Genomic DNA, 21,041 nt, shown 5'->3' on the forward strand with positions numbered 1-21,041 from the left:
TATAACATGTGTTGAAGTTTACTCAAATATATAAACCAAAAATTTTCATAGAAATGCACAGACAAACATAAAGATTACATGTAAACACTAGTGAAATCTGAATAAAGTCTATATCTGACTTAGTAGTAGGGTACCATCAATTTCCTGTTAGGGCTATTAATATCTTTATGTAATTAGAGTATGTTATAGTTATGTAATTATTATTAGAAGCAGCTTTGTAAAGGGCACATCAGAATTCTATGCACATTATTGCAACTTCTTTTGAGCCTATTTTACTATTCTTTTTAGTTTGTAAAGCTTTACATTGCACAATATGTATCTATAAATTACAATGTTTCCTAAAAATAACCATAGCATCCAAACCAAAACACAAATTCTAGCTTTTGAAGTTACATTACCTCTAAAGAAAATTGTCAATTCATAAGTCTCAAATGGACAGATTTCTCCCCTATATAAATTCTGATATAACCTAGTATTTTTGTTAGAACTTTACAAAATCAAAATCTGTGAGGTTTTATGCCAGTACATGACATTCAGTGGAATATTATCTCTTAACAAGACTGCCCTATACTTGCTGCAGTCTAGAAATTGGTCCTATGTCATTACTTTGGAGTAAAATATGGCCAGTTGTGTGGATGAAGGTTATTAAACATTCAGGATATCAACAGAGCTTTCTCCATAGTGTGAATTCTCTGAAATGGAGTAGGTGCTGAATTGTGGCTCAACATTTCTCATATTCACTTCAATCATAAGGTTTTTCTCCTATGTGTGTTCGCTGATGTACAATAAGGTTTGACTTCTGAGAAAAGGTTTTCTGACATGTGTTACATTCATAGGGCTTCTCCCCTGTGTGTGATCTATGATGTTTAGCGAGGTCTGATTTACGGTAAAAAATTTTCCCACATTCATTACATTGACAAGACTTCTCTCCTGTGTGAGCCCTGTGATGTACCGTGAGTGATGATTTGTGGCTAAAGGATTTCCCACATTCATTACATTCATAGGGCTTTTCTCCTGTGTGCTTCCTCTGATGCAGAGTAAGTCCTGACTTCACACAAAAAGATTTTCCACATTCATTACATTTATAGGGCTTTTCTTCTATATGTGTTCTCTGATGCACAATCAGAGCTGACTTATGGCAGAAAGCCTTTCCACACTCACTGCATTCATAGGGTTTCTCCCCTATGTGAATTCTCTGGTGCTGAGTGAGCTGTGATTTCTGGCAGAAGGTTTTCCCACATTCATTGCACTCATAGGGCTTCTCCCCTGTATGTGTTCTATTATGTTTTGTTAGGTAAGATTTATTATAGAAGATTTTTCCACATTCATGACATTCATACGGTTTCTCCCCTGTATGGATTCTAAAGTGTTGAGATAGGGTTGACTTATGGCTGAAAAATTTCCCACACTCAGGGCATGCAAACGGTTTCTCTCCTGTGTGAGTTCTCTGATGTACTGTGAGGTCAGACTTCAAGCAGAAGGTTTTCCCACATTCGTAACATTCATAAGGTTTCAAACCTGTATGAATTATCTGATGCCTGGTAAGTACTGACTTGTGGTAGAAAGTTTTCCCACATGCATTACATTCATAGGGTTTATCTCCTATGTGAGTTCTCTGATGCTGTGTGAGATGTGACTTCTGACAGAAAGACTTCCCACACTCAGGACATTCAAAGGGTTTCTCACCTGTATGAGTTCTCTGATGTACTGTAAGGTGTGAATTCATACAGAAAGATTTCCCACATTCATAACATTCATAGGGTTTTAGTCCCGTATGTGTTCTCTGATGTTTAGTGAGGTCTGACTTCTGATAAAAAGTTTTCCCACATGCGTTACACTGATAGGGTTTCTCCCCTGTATGTGTTCTCTGGTGTAATGTGAGGGCTGACTTGTGGCTGAATGCTTTCCTACATTCACTGCATTCATACGGTTTCTCCCCTGTGTGTGACCTCTGATGTTTAGTGAGGTTTGATTTCTCCCAGAAAGTTTTTCCACACTCATTACATTGAAAGTTTTTCTCTCCTGTGTGAATCCTCTGATGTCGAGTGAGGTGTGACTTCTCCCAAAAAACTTTCCCACATTCATTACATTCAAAGTGCTTTTCTCCTTTACGAGTTTTCTGAAGCTGTGAGAGGTAGAACTTCCTCCTGAAATTATTCCCACTTTCACCATATTCACAGTGTTTCAAATGTGCCCCATGATGTTTTAAAAGAGAGGACTTCACACATAAGGATTTCCCACAATCACCAAATTCATAGTGATTTTCCTTTGAGGGAGTTGTTTGATGGAACAATAAGGATGAGCTATCACAGAATCTTCTCCCATATTCATCATAGGCACAGTCATTCTCTTCAGTGATCTCTGTCTTGTATGTACTGAATACTACCTTTTCATTGAAGGATTCTCGATGTATGTTATATTCAAAATTTTGCTCTAAAGTTTGAATCTTCTCAAGCTGAACAGAATCCTCATTATGATTGACAATTTTTCCACTTTTAAAATATTCATTTTTTTCTCTAGTATGAGTTTTCTCATGTTTAATACTGAGTAGCAATTTTCCACAGGCATTAAATTCATCAGTTTTTTTCCCCAAAGAGTTTTTCTTATCGATAACCAATTCTGAAATATAGTTGAAGCTCATTCCACATGAGTCACACTGACAGAGTATTTTTCTGTAAGGAAAAGAATCTGTGTCCAACTCAAGTGACTTTCCTAGTACATTACCTTGTTCTTTAGTCAGCCTTTTGTTATTGATCAATACAACTTCCCATACATGTTTAGGCTGGTTTTCTTGGCTCCTTTCTTTCATGTGATCAGTTTTCCAGACTTCTAGAAACAAGAAAAATTTATCTCAACGTATGAAAATCAACACATTTCTTATGGAATGAGACCTACCTACAAATGCCCTACTTTGCTGGTAGCTGATTTTGATTTGTTATTTAGTCTCCAAGGATGAAGGTAACTATAAGTATGTTGATTTTTCTATTTCTAGAGTTTCAGGTGAAAAAACAAAAACAACAAAGAAACAGCCCAGAATAGTGGAAAAGGAAGAGTAAACTGTTCTTAGAAAACATACATTTGGTTTTGAGACATTCCTTAGTATGTCCGAGGAGTAAGAGCAACTCTTTAAATCCGAACCTCTCCATGAATTCTCCAAAACACTTATGGTTAAATATAAGGAGAGAAAATAAAATTACCAACAACACATTACTTGGGCACAACTACAGAATACTATTAACTTCAAATCACCATTAAGTAAGTAAACGAATATTCAAATACAAAAGAATCTGAGATTAGAGTTTCAATTTTCAGAGGTATGCAGAAAGTCACTTAAAGACTGATTCTCTGCATATCACATATTACCTTGTGTTATAAATACAAGTGAAAGATGAGACAGGGAACTTAGAGATGATTAAACACAAATATCACAGTAATCCAAGTCTATACTCCAATCAGTAATGCTGAAGAAGCTGAAGTTGAACAGTTCTATGAAGACCTACAAGATGTTCTAGAAATAACACCCCAAAAAAGATGTCCTGTTCATTATAGGGGACTGGAATGCAAAAGTAGGAAGTCAAGAGATTCCTGGAGTAACAGGAAAATTTGGCCTTGGAGCACAAAATGAAGCAGGGCAAAAACTAACAGAATTTTACCAAGGGAATGCACTGGTCACAGCAAACACCCTCTTCCAACAACACAAGAGAGGACTACACATGGACATCACCAGATGGTCAATACCAAATAAGACTAATTATATTCTTTGCAGTCAAAGGTGGAGAAGCTCTATAGAGTCAGCAAAAGCAAGACTGGAAGGTGCCTGTGGATCACATCATGAATGCCTTATTGCCAAATTAAGACTTAAATTGAAGACAGTAGGGAAAACCACTAGACCATTCAGTTCAGTCACTCAGTCGTGTCCGACTCTTTGCAACCCCATGAACTGCAGCATGCCAGGGCTCCCAGTCCATTACCAATTCCCAGAGTTTACTCAAACTTACGTCCATCGAGTTGGTGATGCCATCCAGCCATCTCATCCTCTGCTGTCCCCTTCTCCTCCTGCCCCCAATCCCTCCCAGCATCAGAGTCTTTTCCAATGAGTTAACTCTTCTCATGAGGTGGCCAAAGTACTGGAGTTTCAGCTTTAGCATCATTCCTTCCAACACCCAGGACTGATCTCCTTTAGAATGGACTGGTTGGATCTCCTTGTAGTCCAAGGGACTCTCAAGAGTCTTCTCCAACACCACTGTTCAAAAGCATTAATTCTTCAGCGCTCAGCTTTCTTCACAGTCCAACTCTCACATCCATACATGACCACTGGAAAAACCATAGCCTTGACTAGATGGACGTTTCTTGGCAAAGTAATGTCTCTGCTTTTCAATATGCTGTCTAGGTTGGTCATAAATTTCCTTCCAAAGAGTAAGCGTTTTTAAATTTCATGGCTGTAATCACCATCTGCAGTGATTTTGGAGTCCAAAAAAATAAAGTCTGACACTGTTTCCACTGTTTCCCCATCTATATCCCATGACGTGACAGGACCAGATGCCATGATCTTCATTTTCTGAATGTTGAGTTTTAAGCCAACTTTTTCATTCTCCTCTTTCACTTTCATCAAGAGGCTTTTTAGTTCTTCTTCACTTTCTGCCATAAGGGTGGAGTCATCTGCATATCTGAGGTTATTGATATTTCTCCCGGCAATCTTGATTCCAGCTTGTGCTTCTTCCAGCCCAGCGTTTCTCATGATGTACTCTGCATATAAGTTAAAGAAGCAGGGTAACAATATACAACCTTGACGTACTCCTTTTCCTATTTGGAACCAGTCTGTTGTTCCATGTCCAGTTCTAACTGTTGCTCCCTGACCTGCATATAGGTTTCTCAAGAGGCAGGGCAGGTGGTCTGGTATTCCCATTTGTTTCAGAATTTTCCACAGTTTACTGTGACCATTCAGGTATGACCTAAATCAAATCCCTTATGATTATACAGTAGAAGTGACAAATAGATTCAAAGGGTTAGATCTGATAGAGTGCCTGAAGAACTATGGACGGAGGTTCATGACATTGTACAGGAGGCAGGGATTAAGACCATCCCCAAGAAAAAGAAATGCAAAAAAGCAAAATGGCTGTCTGAAGAGGCCTTACAAATAGCTGATAAGAGAACTGAAAGGCAAAGGAGAAAAAGAAAGGTATATACATTTGAATGCAGAATTCCAAAGAAGAGCAGAGAGAGACAAGAAAGCCTTCCTCAGTGATCAATGCAAAGAAACAGAGGAAAACAATAGAATGGGAAAGACTAGAGATCTCTTCAAGAAAATCAGAGATACCAAGGGAACATTTCATGCAAAGATGAGCACAATAAGGACAGAAATGGTATGGGCCTAACAGAAGAAGAATATATTAATAAGAGGTGGCAAGGACACAAAGAAGAACTATATACAAAAAAAGATGATGGTGTGATCACTCACTGAGAGCCTGATATCCTAGAGTGCAAAGTCAAGTGGGCCTTAGGAAGCATCACTACGAACAAAGATAGCGCAGGTGATGGAATTCCAGATGAGCTATTTCAAATCCTAAAACATGGTGTTGTGAAAGTGCTGCACTCAACATGCCAGCAAATTTGGAAAACTCAGGAATGGCCACAGGACTGGAAGAGATCAGTTTTCATTCCAAACCCAAAGAAAGGCAGTGCCAAAGAATTCTCAAACTACCGCACAATTGCACTCATGTCACATGCTAGCAAAATAATGCTCAAAATTCTCCAAGTCAGGCTTCAACAGTATGGGAACTGTGAACTTACAGATGTTGAAGCTGGATTTAGAAAAAGGCAGAGGAGCCAGAGATCAAATTGCCAACATCTGTTGCATCATCGAAAAAGCAAGAGAGTTCCAGAAAAACATCTACTTCTACTTTACTGACCACACCAACGCATTTGCCTGTGTGGATCACAACAAACTGTTCAAAATTCTTAAAAGAGATGGGAATACCAGACCACCTTACCTGCCTCCTGAGAAATATGTATGCAGGTCAAGAAGCAACAGTTAGAACTGGACATGGAACAACAGACTCATTCCAAGTCGGGAAAGGAATATGTCAAGGCTGTATATTGTCACCCACCCTACTTATTTAACTTATAGGCAGAGTACATCATGAGAAACGCTGGACTGGAAGAAGCACAAGCTGGAATCAAGATTTCCAAGAGAAATATCAATAATCTCAGATATGCAGATGTTACTACACTTATGGCAGAAAGCAAAGAAGAACTAAAGAGCCTCTTGATGAAAGTGAAAGAGGAGAGGGAAAATGTTAGCTTAAAACTCAACATTCAGAAAACTAAGATCATGGCATCCAGTCCCATCACCTCATGGCAAACAGATGGGAAAACAATGGAAACAGTGACAGCCTTTCTTTTCTTGGGCTCCAAAATCACTGCAGATGGTGAATGCAGCCATGAAATCAAAAGACACTCACTTCTTGGAAGAAAAGCTATGACAAACCTAGACAGCATATTCCAAAACAGAGATATTACTCTGCCAACAAAGGTCCATCTAGTCAAAAGCTATGGTTTTGCCAGCAGTCATGTATGGATGTGAGAGTTGGATCATAAAGAAACCTGAGCGCCGAAGATCTGATGATTTTGAACTGTGGTGTTGGAGAAGACTCTTGAGAATCCCTTGGACTGCAAGGAAAGCAAACCAATTAGTCCTAAAGGAAATCAGTCCTGAATATTCACTGGAAGGACTGATGCTGAAGCTGAAACTCCAATGCTTTGGCCACCTGATGTGAAGCACTGACTCACTGGAAAAGACCCAGATGCTGGGAAAGATTGAAGGCTGGATGAGAAGGGGACAAGAGAGGATGAGACGGTTGGATGGCATCACTGATTCGATCATATGAGTTTGAGCAAGCAGGCTTGGTGATGGACAGGCAAGCCTGGCGTTTTGCAGTCCATGGGGTTGCAAAGAGTCAGACATGACCGAGCAACTCAACTGAACCACAAATAAAATTACTCCTAGAAAGCAAAAGTTCCATTGTCAGTGGGAAAATATTGAATGATATCTCAGTTCTGATAAAGGTCAGACTACTAGGAAACCCAAATGAACGGACCTGGAATAATGAGCAACTAAGGAGGCAAGAGTTGGTAAAAATGGTAAAAAAGACCAAATGACTTCAGGAGTTAAATTGCAAAGAATCTGATAAAGACTGAATTACTTCCCCCCTCCCAAATTCATATGTTGAAGTCTTAATCCCCAACATGGCTGTACTTGGAGATAGAGCTTTATAGGTAGTTAAGGTTAAATGAGTTCATAACGGTAGAGCACAAATCCAGTGGAAATTTTATCCTTATTAGAATGAGGCAAGGACACCAGAGTTCACTTGCTCTTCATGTGCTGCAGAGAAAAGGCCATGTGAGGATAGTGAAAAGGTGCTGTCTACAAGCTGAGGAAAGAGACCTCACCAGAAACGAATGCTGCTGGCACCTTCATCTTGAATAACTAGCCTCCAGTACTGTGAGAAAATGCATTTCTGCTCTGTAAGCTGCCCAGTCTATGGTATTTTGTTAGAGCAGCCCAAGCATACTAATAGACCAAAGAGAAAACAGACTTGAGTGAAAATTTCATAAATAGCAACAAAAAAGGCATTAAAGCAGCAAAAATAATAACCAAAGACTAAAAAAAAACAAAAAGAAAAAGAAAGAATGTGTAGACTCTGGATTTAAAAAGATAGTCTAAATGCTGGTGGGAATATAAGTTGGTGCAGACACTACAGAAAACAGTGAAGAAAGTTTCTCAAAAAGCTAAAAATAGAGCTGCCATATGATTGAGCAATCCCACTGCTGGTAATATATCCAGACAAAAACATAATTCAAAAAGATAAATGCACTGCTATGCTCATAGCAGTGCTAAGACATGGAAACAACCTAATGTGCATCAGTTGATGAATGGATAGAGAAGATGTGGTACAGATGTATGATGGGATACTGATGATGCTAATGCTAAGTCACTCCAGTCATGTCCAACTCTGTGTAACCCCACAGACGGCAGCCCACCAGGCTCCCCCATCCCTGGGATTCTCCAGGCAAGAACACTGGAGTGGGTTGCCATTGATGGGATACTACTCAACCATAAAAAAGAATGAAATAGTGCAATTTGCAGCAACATGGATAGACCTGGAGATTATCACACTAAGTGAAGTCAGTCAGATACAGCAAGACAAATACCACACAATGTCACCTATATGTGGAATCTAATATATAATGCAAATGAACTTAACTACAAAAGAGAAACAAGACTCACAGACATAGAGAACAGACTTCTGGTTGCCAAGAGTGAGGGAGAGTGGGCACGGATGAAGTGGAAGTTTGTGGTTAGCAGGTGCAAATTATTATATATAGAGTGGGTAACAACAAGGTCCTACTATACAGCACAGGGAACTATATTCAATATTCTGTGAAAAACCATAATGGAAAAGAGTATTAAAAAATGTTTATATACATAACTGAATCACTTTGCTGTATAGTCACAAAACAACACTTAAATCAACTGCATTTTAATGTAAAAATAGATTTAAAAATACAGAAAAGCAAATGGAAAAAAAAAACTTGTAATTTCACCATCCAGAAAAGTAGTAGGAGCAAAAATATAATAAAATTAAAACAAGATTGTATGTATGATTGTAGTCTTTAAAGAGAAAGAATAGAAAATAATGGGATGAATCTAAAATTAAAAACTATAATCTAAGAAAAGGTTTCCCTAGTGGCTCAGTCAGTAAAGAATCTGTCTGCAATGTGGGAGGACCTGGGTTCGGTCCCTCAGTTGGGAAGATAACCTAGAGGAGGGCATGGCAGCCCACTCCTGTATTCTTGCCTGGAGAATCCCCATGGACAGAGGAACCTGGAAAGCTGCAGTCCATGGGGTCACAAAGAGTTGGACACAACTGAGTGACTAAGCATACACACAACACAATCTAAGAAAACCATACAAAGATAAAAGACCTAATCCACATATTCAAAAGGACCACCATGAAACTTGGAACGACTGAGCTGGAAAAGTCCTCTCTAAGACATACGTTAATAAAACTAAAAGGAAGAAAAATCCTCTGGACAAAAAGACTTATGTCTCAACAAACACTAACATGGAGGTTTGGCCATAGACTTCATCACCAATAAACAAAGCAAAGCTCAGTGGAGCATCATATTTTAGAAAAGAAAGTGGGCTTTATCATTTATTTATATTCCTTTAAGTAGCAAGGCTATGTAAAAAGGTTTAGATAGTCACAAAGTTAGGTAACAGTGTAATCACAAAACTTCTAGAAGTGCAGAAACTTAGAGGAACCAAGATCTTTCAGGAAACACTGGGAGAAAAACAGAACAGTAAATACATTTAACTGAAGATCTAAGACCAAAATAAAGATGAAAACAAGAACAGAATAATATATAAATGTTATATATTCTAATGAAGCAGAAATAATATAATTTAATAACTGCAGGAAACAGGAGAGAGAAAAGCAGGAAATAAGAATAAACTCACAAATAGCCATGTAAATAATGAAGACTTGCAGATGTTGAAGACTTCCTGATGCTAGATTTAGAAGAGGCAGAGGAACCAGAGATCAAATTGCCAACATTTGTTGGATGATAAAAAAAGCAAGAGAATTCCAGAAAAACATCTACTTCTGCTTCATTGACTATGCTAAAGCCTTTGACTGTGTGGATCACAACCAACCATGGAAAATTCTTAGGGAATACCACACCATCTCACCTGCTTCCTGAGAAATCTGTATACAGGTCAAGAAGCAACAGTTAGAATCAGACATGGAACGACAGACTGGTTCCAAATTGGGAAAGGAGTACATCAACACTGTATGTTGTCACCCTGCTTATTTAACTTATATGCAGAGTACATCATGCAAAATGCCAGGCTGGATGAAGTGTAAGCTGGAAACAAGACTGCTGGGAGAAGTATCAATAAGCTCAGATATGCTCAGATATACCACCTTAATGGCAGAAAGCGAAGAAAAACTAAAGAGCTTCTTGATGAAGGTGAAAGAGAGTGAAAAAGCTGGCTTAAACCTCAACATTCAAGAAATTAAGATCATGGCATCTGGTCCCATTACTTCATGGCAAGTAGATGGGGAAACAATGGAAACAGTGACAGACTTTCTTTTCTTGGGATCCCAAAATCACTGCAGATTGTGCCTGCAGCCATGAAATTAAAAGATGCTTGAACCTTAGAAGAAAAACTACAACAAACCTAGAGTATATTAAAAAGCAGAGACGTTACTTTGCCAGCAAAGGTCTGTATAGTCAAATCTATGGTTTTTTCAGTCATCATGTACGGATGTGACAGTTGGGATCATAAAGAAGGATGGGCACCAAAAAATTGATGCTTCTGAACTATGGTTTTGGAGAAGACTTTTGAGACTCCCTTGGACTGCAAGGAGATCAAACCTGTCAATTCTAAAGGAAATCAACTCCGAATATTCATCGGAGCGACTGATGCTAAAGCTGAAGCTCTGATACTTTGGCCACGGAATGTGAAGAGCCGACTCATTAGAAAAGACCTTAATGCTGGGAAAGATGGAAGACAGGAGGAGAAGGGGACAACAAAGGATGAGATGGTTAGACAGCATCACTGACTCAATGGACATGAGTTTGACCAACCTCCAGGAGCTGGTGAAGGACAGGGAAGGCTGGTGTGCTGCAGTCCATGGGGTTGAAAATTGTGGAACATGACTGAGCGACTGAACAACAAAATTATATTAAGGTATGTCTTAAGACTATTCTAGGTACATTTTCCCACGTTTCTAGTGGTCTCTTTGAATATGTGAAATAGGGCTTCTTTTATTTTTGCAGTTTTCTTAGCTCAGAAGTTAAAGAAACAGAAAGCCAAAAATTGAACAAATTAAGTAAAAAGGCTGGTTCTCTGAAAAAATTCACAAAAAAGGCAAATCACTGACTAATCAACAAGTGGGAGAAATCACAACTACACAAAATAAGAAATGATAAGGGAGAAGCAATCATTGAAACAAGGTGTATTATCTTAAAAGGCTATTTTTGCACAACTTGCTACAAATACATTTGGAAGAGAAGAATAAATAATTTCTTGGGAAAATATAGCTTATCAAAGTATACCCTGGTAGAGACAGAAAATATAAACAGAAAAAATGTCCACATAAGCTACAGAAAATAGCAAGTTTGTCTAAGCAGTAGAATGAACACCTCTAAAATTCTGATCTAGATTCACAAATTGTTGAAGTTTTGCAGCCATGCTTTATCTTTCTCTATATAAAGCCTTCTTAAACATTAACTATTTTAAATTCAAATATCATGACCCATTACTCCAAATACGTCAGCATTCTATTTTCTAAGAATAAAATATGGTCACATTCAAGGAAATTATACCCTGATAATATATTATATGTTATACAGGCCATTCAGGAAGAGCAGCATCTCTGAAAATATTACGTGCTTTTCACCTATATAAATCCCTTCCTTTCACTGTAAAATTCTCCAAAGGCAGAGTGTTTAATGAAAGAGGTTTAATCAAAAATCTTTCTTTAAAAAAACTCCATACATTCTTAAATTTACCAATGTCTCTTTGACTTGTTTTTTCACTGTTTCCTAAATTCATCCACACTGTTGCACATAGATATATGATTCCCCTATTTGATGGATAGTCTGGTTGACTATGTAGTTTTTCTGTCAGTATGAACAATATAGACATTCCTCTATACATCTGGTGACTACTTGGAAGTGTCTCTAAAGCAGTGTTACTCAAAAGTTGAGAGTTGTATATCAATGCCAGTCAATATGATGTATGTAACAAGTAGGTGATAAGATAAATACACAGAAGGCAACCATTTAGAAACTTTCACATCAATCTCAAAGAGTTTTAGTGAGGTAGACATGAAGAGTCAACTGAATACACTCAAACTATACAGTTTGATGCGTTCTGACACAATAATATATATGAACAGATTTATTTCTGGGTTCTGTATTTTGCTCAACTCCTCTATGTGTCCTTGAGGCTAACACCGCACTGTCTTCCTTACCATAACTTTATAGTAACTCTTGAAATCAGGCAGTTGTTACCCTACAAGTTAACTTTTATTTTTCAAAGCTGTTATTCTAGCTCCTCTGAACTTCTATATGAAGTTAGGAATCAGCTAGTCAATTACTCTAAGAAAGCCTGTTCGGACTTGGATTGGAGTTGTTCTGAATTTACAGACTTTTTTACTGAGAAAAATCTTAACGATATTGAGCACTTGGATAATGACCATATATAAAAGTATATATGTCAAGACATGAAGCTATCTCTCTCCATTTATTTAGGTATTAAATTGCCCTCTGCAATGGTCTATAATGTTCAGTGAGCTCTTTCACATCTTTGCTAGATAGGTCAGCAAAAAAATATTGTTCATGCTGTTGCAAATAAAACTGATTTTTGTATGCTGACTTTTATCTTGCAACCTACATGCACTTAAAAGTTCTAGCCATTTAAAAAAAAATTCTACTTAATTACCTTTTTGTGAATAGACAGTTCTACTTCTTTTTCCACTACTGCCTCCTTTTCTTTTTCTTCCCTGATTGTACTGGCCAGATTACACTATGTTACTGAGTATGAATGGACTACCTGTCTAGCTCCTGATATTGTTTAGGAAATTATTCAGTTTTAAAATATTAAGCACAACATTAGCTGATTTTCAATAAGAGGCCTTTTGTCTTATTTTCACTTGAGAGTCTTAATCTGGAACGAAAGCTGAATTTTGTCAAATGTTTTTCCTGTATCTGCTAAAATCATCATACAAGCTTTTAATTTTTTTAAACATAAGTTTCCATGTTACTCTTTCCATACATCTCACCTACTCCTTCCCTCTCCCCATATTCATAAGTCTATTCTCTATGTCTGTTTCTCCACTGTTGCCCTGTAAATAAATTCTTCAGTACTATTTTTCTAGATTCCATATATATATGTTAGAATAGGGTATTTATGTTTCTCTTTCTGACTCACTTCACTCTGTATAATAGGTTCTAGGTTCATCTACTTCATTAGAACTGACTCAAATATGTTCCTTTTTATGGCTGAATAACATTCCATTGTGTATATATACCACTACTTCTTTCTTCTTTATCCATTCATCTGTCAATAGACATCTAGGTTGCTTCCATGTTCTAGCTATTGTAAATAATGCTGCAGTGAACAATGGGATACATGAGTCTCTTTCAATTTTGGTTTCCTCAGGGTATATGCCTAGGATTGGGATTGCTGGGTCATATGGTGGTTTTATTCCTAGGTTTTTAAGCAATCTCCATACTGTCTTCCATAGTGGCTGTATCAATTTACATTCCCACCAACAGTGCAAAAGGGTTCCCTTTTCTCCACACCCTCTCCAACATTTATTCTTTGTAGACTTTTTGATGAGGGCCATTCTGACTGGTGTGATGTGACTGTAGTTTTGATTTGCATTTCTCTAATAATGCTATATACAGGTCAGGAAGCAACAGAACTGGACATGGAACGACAGACTGGTTCCAAATAGGAAAAGGAGTACGTCAAGGCTGTATATTGTCACCCTGCTTCTTTAACTTATATGCAGAGTACATCACGAGAAACGCTGGGCTGGAAGAAGCACAAGGTGGAATCAAGATTGCCAGGAGAAATATCAATAACCTCAGATATGCAGATGACACCACCCTTATGGCAGAAAGTGAAGAGGAACTAAAAAGCTTCCTGATGAAAGTGAAAGAGGAGACTGAAAAAGTTGGCTTAAAGCTCAACATTCAGAAAACGAAGATCATGGCTTCTGGTCCCATCACTTCATGGGAAATAGATGGGGAAACAGTGGAAACAGTGTCAGACTTTATTTTGGGGGCTCCAAAATCACTGCAGATAGTGACTGCAGCCATGAAATTAAAAGACGCTTACTCCTTGGAAGGAAAGTTATGACCCACCTAGATAGCATATTCAAAAGCAGAGACATTACTTTGCCAACAAAGGTCTGTCTAGTCAAGGCTATGGTTTTTCCAGTGGTCATGTATGGATGTGAGAGTTGGACTGTGAAGAAAGCTGAGGGCTGAAGAAATGATGCTTTTGAACAGTGGTGTTGGAGAAGACTCTTGAGAGTCCCTTGGACTACAAGGAGATCCAACCAGTCCATTCTAAAGGAGATCAGTCCTGGGTGTTCTTTGGAAGGAATGATGCCAAAGCTGAAACTCCAGTACTTTGGCCACCTCATGCGAAGAGCTGACTCATTGGAAAAGACTCTGATGCTGGGAGGGATTGGGGGCAGGAGGAGAAGGGGACGACACAGGATGAGATGGCTGGATGGCATTACCGACTCGATGGACGTGAGTTTGAGTGAACTCCAGGAAGTGGTGATGGACAGGGTGGCCTGGCGTGCAATTCATGGCATCGCTGAGTCGGACATGACTGATCGACTGGACTGAATAATGCACGATATTGAGTATCATGCCATCTGCAAAAAGTGAGAGCTTTACTTCTTCTTTTCTGATCTGGATTCCTTTTCTTTTTCTTCTCTGATTGCTTTAGCTAGGAGTTCCAGAACTATGTTGAATAACAGTGGTGAAAGTGGACACCCTTGTCTTGTTTCTGATCTTAGGGGGAATACTTTCAGTTTTTCACCATTGAGAATAATGTTTGGTGTAGGTTTATCATATATATGGGCTTCACATGTGGCTCAGCTGGTAAAGAATCTGCCTGCAATGCGGGAGACCTGGGTTTGATCCCTGGGTTGGGATCTAGAGCCCCTGGAGAAGGGAAAGGCTACTCACTCCAACATTCTGGCCTGGAGAATTCCATGGACTGTAGAGTCCATGGGGTCGCAAACAGTCGGACATGACTGAGCGACTTTCAGTTTCACTATCATATATATGGCCTTTACTATGTTGAAGCAGCTTCCTTCAATACCCATTTTTTGAAGAGTTTTAATCATAAATAGGTGCTGAATTTTGTCAAAGGTTTTTTGTGCATCTATTGAGATGATCATATGGTTTTTATTTTTCAATTTGTTCATATGGTGTATCACACTGATTGATTTTCATACACTGCAGAATCCTTGCATCCCTGATATAAAGCCAACTTGATCATGGTGTATGAGCTTTTTGATGTGTTGCTGAATTTTGTTTGCTAAAATTTTGTTGGGGATTTTTACATCTATGTTCATCAGTGATATTGGCCTGTAGTTTTCTTTTTTGTGTTATGTTTGTCTGGTTTTGGAATCAGGGTGATGGTGGCCTCGTAGAGTGAGTTTGGAAGTGTTCCTTTGCAATTGTTTGAGATTTAGAAGGACAGGCATTAGCTCGTCTCTAAATGTTTGACAGAATTCTCCTGTGAAGCCATCTGCTCCTGGGCTTTTGTTTTTTGGGAGATGTTTGATGACAGCTTCAATTTCAGTGCTTGTGATTGGGTTGTTCATAATTTCTATTTCTTCCTTGACTGAATTTTCTTAAGAATCTGTCCATTTCTTCCAGACTATCCATTTTATTTGCCCTATAATTGTTCATAATAATCTTTTATAATCCTTTGTATTTCTGCATTGTCTGTTGTAACCTCTCGTTTTTCATTTCTAATTTTGTTGATTTGATTCTTTTTCCTAATGAGTTTGGCTAAGGGTTTGTCAATTTTGTTTATCTTCTCAAAGAACCAGCTTTTAGTTTTATTCATTGTTACTGCTGCTTTTTTCATTTATTTCTGCTTGAATCTTTATGATTTCATTCCTTTTACTAATTTCGGGGTTTTCTTCTTCTTTTTCCAGTTGCTTTAGGTGTAATGTTAGGTTGTTGATTTGATGTTTTTCTTGTTTCTTGAGGTAGGATTGTATTGCTATAAACTTCCCTCTTAGAACTGCTTTTCCTGCATCCCATAGGTTTTGAGTTGTTGTGTTTTCATTGTCATTTGTTTCTAGAAATCTTCTGATTTCCCTTTGATTTCTTCAGTAAACTTGTTTTAGAAATGTGTTGTTTAATCTCCATGTGTTTGTGTTTCTTACAGTTTTTTTCTTACAATTGATATCTAGTCTCATAGTGTTGTGGTCAAAGAAGACGCTTGATATAATTTCAATTTTCTGAAATTTGCTGAAGTTTGATTCGTGACCCAAGATGTGGTCTATCCTGGAGAATGTTCCATGTGCACTTGAGAAAGTGTATTCTTCTGCATTTGGATGGAATGTCCTGAAGAGATCAATGAGGTCCATCTCATCATTTAAGACTTGTGTTTATTAATTTTATGTTTTGGTTTGAGTGGGGTGTTAAGTCTCCTACTATTACTGTTACTGTCAATTTCTCCGTTTATGTCTGTTAGTGTTGTTTTTTTTTTTTTTACGTATTGAGGTGTTCCTATGTTGGGTGCATAGATATTTACAATTGTTATGTCTTCCTCTTGGATTGATCCCTTGATCATTATGTAGTATTCTTCCTTATCTGTAATCTTCTTTAAGGTCTATTTTGTCTGATAAGAGGATTGCTACTCCACCTTTCTTTTGCTTCCCATTTGCATGGAATATATTTTTCCAGCCTCTCACCTTCAGTGTATGTGTGTCTTGAGGTCTGAAGTGGGTTTCCTCTAGACAGCATTTATATGGGTCTTGTTTTTGTATACATTCAGCCAGTCTATATCTTTTGGTGGGAGCACTTAATCCATTTACATTTAAAGTAATTATTGATATATATGTTCCTATTGCCATTTTCTAGTTGTTTGGGGTTGATTTTGTAGATCTTTTTATCTTCTGTTGTATTTCTTAACTATGTAAGTCTGTTTAACATTTGTTGTAAAGCTGGTTTGGTGGTACTGAATTCTCTTTTGCTTTTCTGAAAAGCTTTTTATTTCTGCATCAATTGTGAATGAAGTCTTTGCTGAGCCTAGTAATCTTGGTTGTAGATTTTTCCCTTTCAGTACTTTAAATAGATCCTGCCATTCCCTTCTGGCCTGAAGAGTTTCTGCTAAAAGATCAGCTGTTAAGTGTATGGGGTTGCCCTTGTATGTTACTTGTTGCTTCTCCCTTGCTGCTTTTAATATTCTTTCTTTGTGTTTAGTCTTTGTTAGTTTGATTAGTATATGTCTTGGCGTGTTTCTCCTTGGGTTTATCCTGTATGAGACTCTTTGTGCCTCTTGGACTTGATTGACTATTTCCTTTTCCATGTTGGGGAAATTTTCAACTATAATCTTCAAAAGATTTCTCATACCCTTGACCCCTGTAATTCGAATATTGGTGCATTTGATAGGTCCCAGAGGTCTCTGAGACTGTCCTCAGCTCTTTTCATTCTTTATTTTGCTCTTCAGAAGTTATTTCCACCATTTTATCTTCCAGCTCACTGATTCATTCTTCTGCTTCAGATATTCTGCTATTGATTCCTTCTAGGGTACTTTTAATTTCAGTAATTGTGTTGTTTGTCTCTGCATGTTTATTCTTTAACTCTTCTAGGTCTTTGTTAGTTGATTCTTGTAATTTCTCCATTTTGTTTTCAAGGTTTTCTATCATCTTTACTATCATTATTCTGAATTCTTTTTCAGGTTGTTTGCCTGTTTTATCTTCATTTATTTGGACTTCATTTGTGTAGTATTTCTCTGCCTTTTCATTATTTTTTTTAACTTGTTGTGTTTGAGGTCTTCTTTTCCCAGGCTTCAACGTTGAATTCTTTCTTCCTTTTGGTTTCTGCCCTCCTAAGGTTGGTCCAGTGGTTTGTGTAGGCTAGGGTGAGATTTGTGCTGAGTTTTTGTTTGTTTTTCCTCTGATGGGCAAGGCTGAGTGAGGGGGTGATCCTGTCTGCTGATGATTGGGTTTGTATTTTTGTTTTGTTTGTTGTTTAGATGAGGTGTCTTGCACAGGGTGCTACTGGTGGTTGGGTGATGCTGGGTCTTGTATTCAAGTGGTTTCCTTCCTGTGAGTTCTTATTATTTGATACTCCCTAGGGTTAGTTCTCTGGTAGTCTAGGGTCTTGGGAGTCAGCTCCCACTCCAAAGGCTCAGGGCTTGATCTCTTTCAGGAAAACTTGACTGATCCACAAATAATGGACACTTGAAGATGCATGCTCCTGTTATGGCTCCCAGATGATGTCAGGCTCTGTACAACAGAATTCTCCAAATAAAAGTCTTGCTTGGCGAATAGGAAGTAGACAATCAAAAAATAGAGATCAGCTGAATTCTGCCTCACCTGAGCTTCAGGATAAACAGCAAATACAGTACAATAGTCCTATGGTCTCTTTGATAAGCTTTCCTATCTTCACCAAGTATCTGGAAATTTTAGGATACAGTGAAGGCAGTGCTGAGATGAATATTTACAGCTATAAACACCTGTGGCACAGGAGGGCTCCCCAGCTCCTACTCCCTGAATCCTCTTCCTCCTCCTCCCCTCCTCTTTCTCTCCCCCTCAGTATCTGCCAGGCACACATGGTGCTAGTTGGGCCTGACCTGACCAGAAAGAGAACAGGGTGGGAGGTGATGGTGGCAGCGGTGACCAGCGGCCACTGAGATTGCTTCCATAATTTCTCTTTTTGATAGCCTGTTGTTAGTGTACAGAAATGCAACAGATTTCTGGATATTAATTTTGTATTCTGCAACTTTACCAGATTCATTGACGAGCTCTAATAGCTTTTTGGCAGCACCTTTAGAAGTTTCTATGTATAGTATTATGTCATCTGCAAACAGTGATAGTTTTGCTTCTTCCTTTCCAGTTTATATTCTTTGTATTTCTTTTTCTTTGTTTGACTGCTATGACTAGGACTTCTAATACTATGTTGAATAAAAGTGGTGAGAGAGTGAGCATCCCTGTCTTGTTCCTAACATTAGAGGAAATGCTTTTAGCTTCTTACCACTGAATAATGATGTTAGCTGTTGCTTTATCATATATGACCCTCTGTACACATTCTGCTAAGAGTTTTATTGTAAATGGATGTAGAATTTTGTCAAAAGCATTCTGCACCAAATGAAATAAACATTTCTCTATAATGTTTTGCAACAGTTTGAGAAGGGTAAGTGTTAACTCTTCTCTAAACATTTTGTAGTATTTACCTTTGAAGTCATCTGGTCCTGGACTTTTGCTTTTTATGATTTAAAAAAAAATACTGATTCAATTTCATTACGGTAGGTACAAAATATTATCTAAAGTATTTGTTTTGAAATTATAAGACATACAAAGAAACAGGAAAATTCCACCTATACTGGGCAAACAGCCAACAATAGAAACTGTTTGTGAGAGGATCCAGATATGAGACTTAGCAGACCTTACAGCAGCTATTATAAATATGTTCAAAAACTACCAAGCTTAAGGAAGTAAATATTAGTATGAAGGCAGATCATCACATAGAGAGTAAGAATAAAGAGACAAATAAAAATTCTAGATTTGAAAATTATAATAACTGCAACAGAAATTCACTGGAAGGATTCAATAGTAGATTGATGCTTACAGGAAGAAGAATTAGTGAAAGCTCAACCAACAAAAGGCAATCTAAGGAACAGAGAGAGAAAAAGTATAAGAATAAAGCCTCAAATAAGTGAAGTATACCGTTAAGTACATTAACATTCATAATGGAAGTACCAGAAAGAAAGGAAAAAGACCAAGGAGCAAATAAACTATTCAATGAAATGATGGCAAAAATTTGGCAAATGTAAAGAAAAACATTAATCTGCAAATTCAACAAGATGAACTCCAAGTGGGATAAACACAGAGATGCATCAGAGCAAAAATATTTAAGAAACAAAGAGAAAACTTTAAAAGCGACACTTGACTTCTCATCTAAAACAACAGAGTCCAGGAGGTGGGATGACATGTTCAATGTGCAGGGGGATAATGTGTTCTAGTTCTAACTTCTTAGTGGAACCTGCATACTGTTTTCCACAGTGGTTGAAAAATTTACATCTTAACCAATGGTGTACAAGGGTTCCCTTTTCTCCACATCCTTGCCAACACATTATTATCTCTTATTTTCTTGATGCCAGCCATTCCAACTGGTGTGACCTGATATCTCACTGTGCTTTTGATTTGCATTTCCCTGATGATTAGTGATGCTATCTTTTCAGGTACCTGTGGGCATTAAAAATACTATTTCTATAACTCATTAAGATGCATTAATTTTCCATTACTATACTCTCAGCTCTTAAGAGTACAGCAGGTACTCAAAAATTATGAGTCAAAAAATGAGTGTATGAAAGAATAGCTAATAACAGCATGAATACAGAGCAATGGAGGTTTTAAGGTGAGCAACTGAAACTGCTTTGAGAATCACAGAGTAACCAAGGAAAACAACAATAAAATGAGGTGGGCAAAAATTGGATTACTGGCAAATATAAGAATGATAAATATTTAAAAAGTGAATCAAAAGGAGAAAATTTTTACTAAGAGTGGTATTTGGAGACTTCTAAGTTACTTCTAAGTATTAGGACCTCTAAAGTGATAGTCTTAAAAAGAAAAAAAAAATTGAAAGTTGTCAACCTCTGGACTAATCAGAGGAAGATAGTAAATTCCCTGATGTTCACTTGTTCAATACACATTAACTCACCTGAGAAGCTTTGGCTTGGGAATTCTTCCTCCAATATCCATGGCTCCTCTCCTTGCTCCAGCCTGAAGATCACCTCTGGTTTGGTAATACAATACCCTGTTAAAGTGAAATAATTTATGATGTGGACCAGGTAGCCTAGTTTTCAGGGCCTCTGAAAGAGGAGGAAGCTTTTAGAGCTGCTCAATGAAGGTGCCATTGAACATTTCACTGGAGAAGCAAACACAAATATCTTCCTGGTGCCCCAAAGTGACCTATAAACATTGCGTCTTGAATTCCAATCTTAAATATCATTAAACTTCAAATGATGTCCATATTCTTAATTAAAAGATTTTTTTGGTTACAACTTTGTGGCCAAGATGAGCGCTACAAAGAGGATCTGATTTAATACTCACATGCATGTATTATTACTTTATGCTTTAGTCTGTTTGGGCTGTTGTAACAGAGTATCATAGACCAGGTGGCTTTTAAAAAAGAAATTTACTTCTCACAGTCTGGAGGCTGGGAACTCAGAGATCAAGGTACCAGCATGGTCAGAA

At 37.8% G+C, this 21,041-nt stretch overlaps 1 protein-coding gene across 1 annotated transcript in view; it reads right to left on the reverse strand.

Moving 5' to 3' along the window:
• Window positions 1–645: 645 nt before the first annotated feature.
• The window catches only part of LOC138087057 (zinc finger protein 33B-like), a 40,298-nt gene continuing 19,902 nt past the window's right edge, over window positions 646–21,041 (reverse strand). The window contains 3 exon segments of the mRNA XM_068981854.1: window positions 646–756; window positions 758–2,829; window positions 20,506–20,601. Of these exon segments, the coding sequence (XP_068837955.1) occupies window positions 646–756; window positions 758–2,829; window positions 20,506–20,601 (2,279 nt within the window).

The sequence above is a fragment of the Capricornis sumatraensis genome, chromosome 10, assembly GCF_032405125.1.
Source record: "Capricornis sumatraensis isolate serow.1 chromosome 10, serow.2, whole genome shotgun sequence".
Taxonomy (NCBI): domain Eukaryota; kingdom Metazoa; phylum Chordata; class Mammalia; order Artiodactyla; family Bovidae; genus Capricornis; species Capricornis sumatraensis.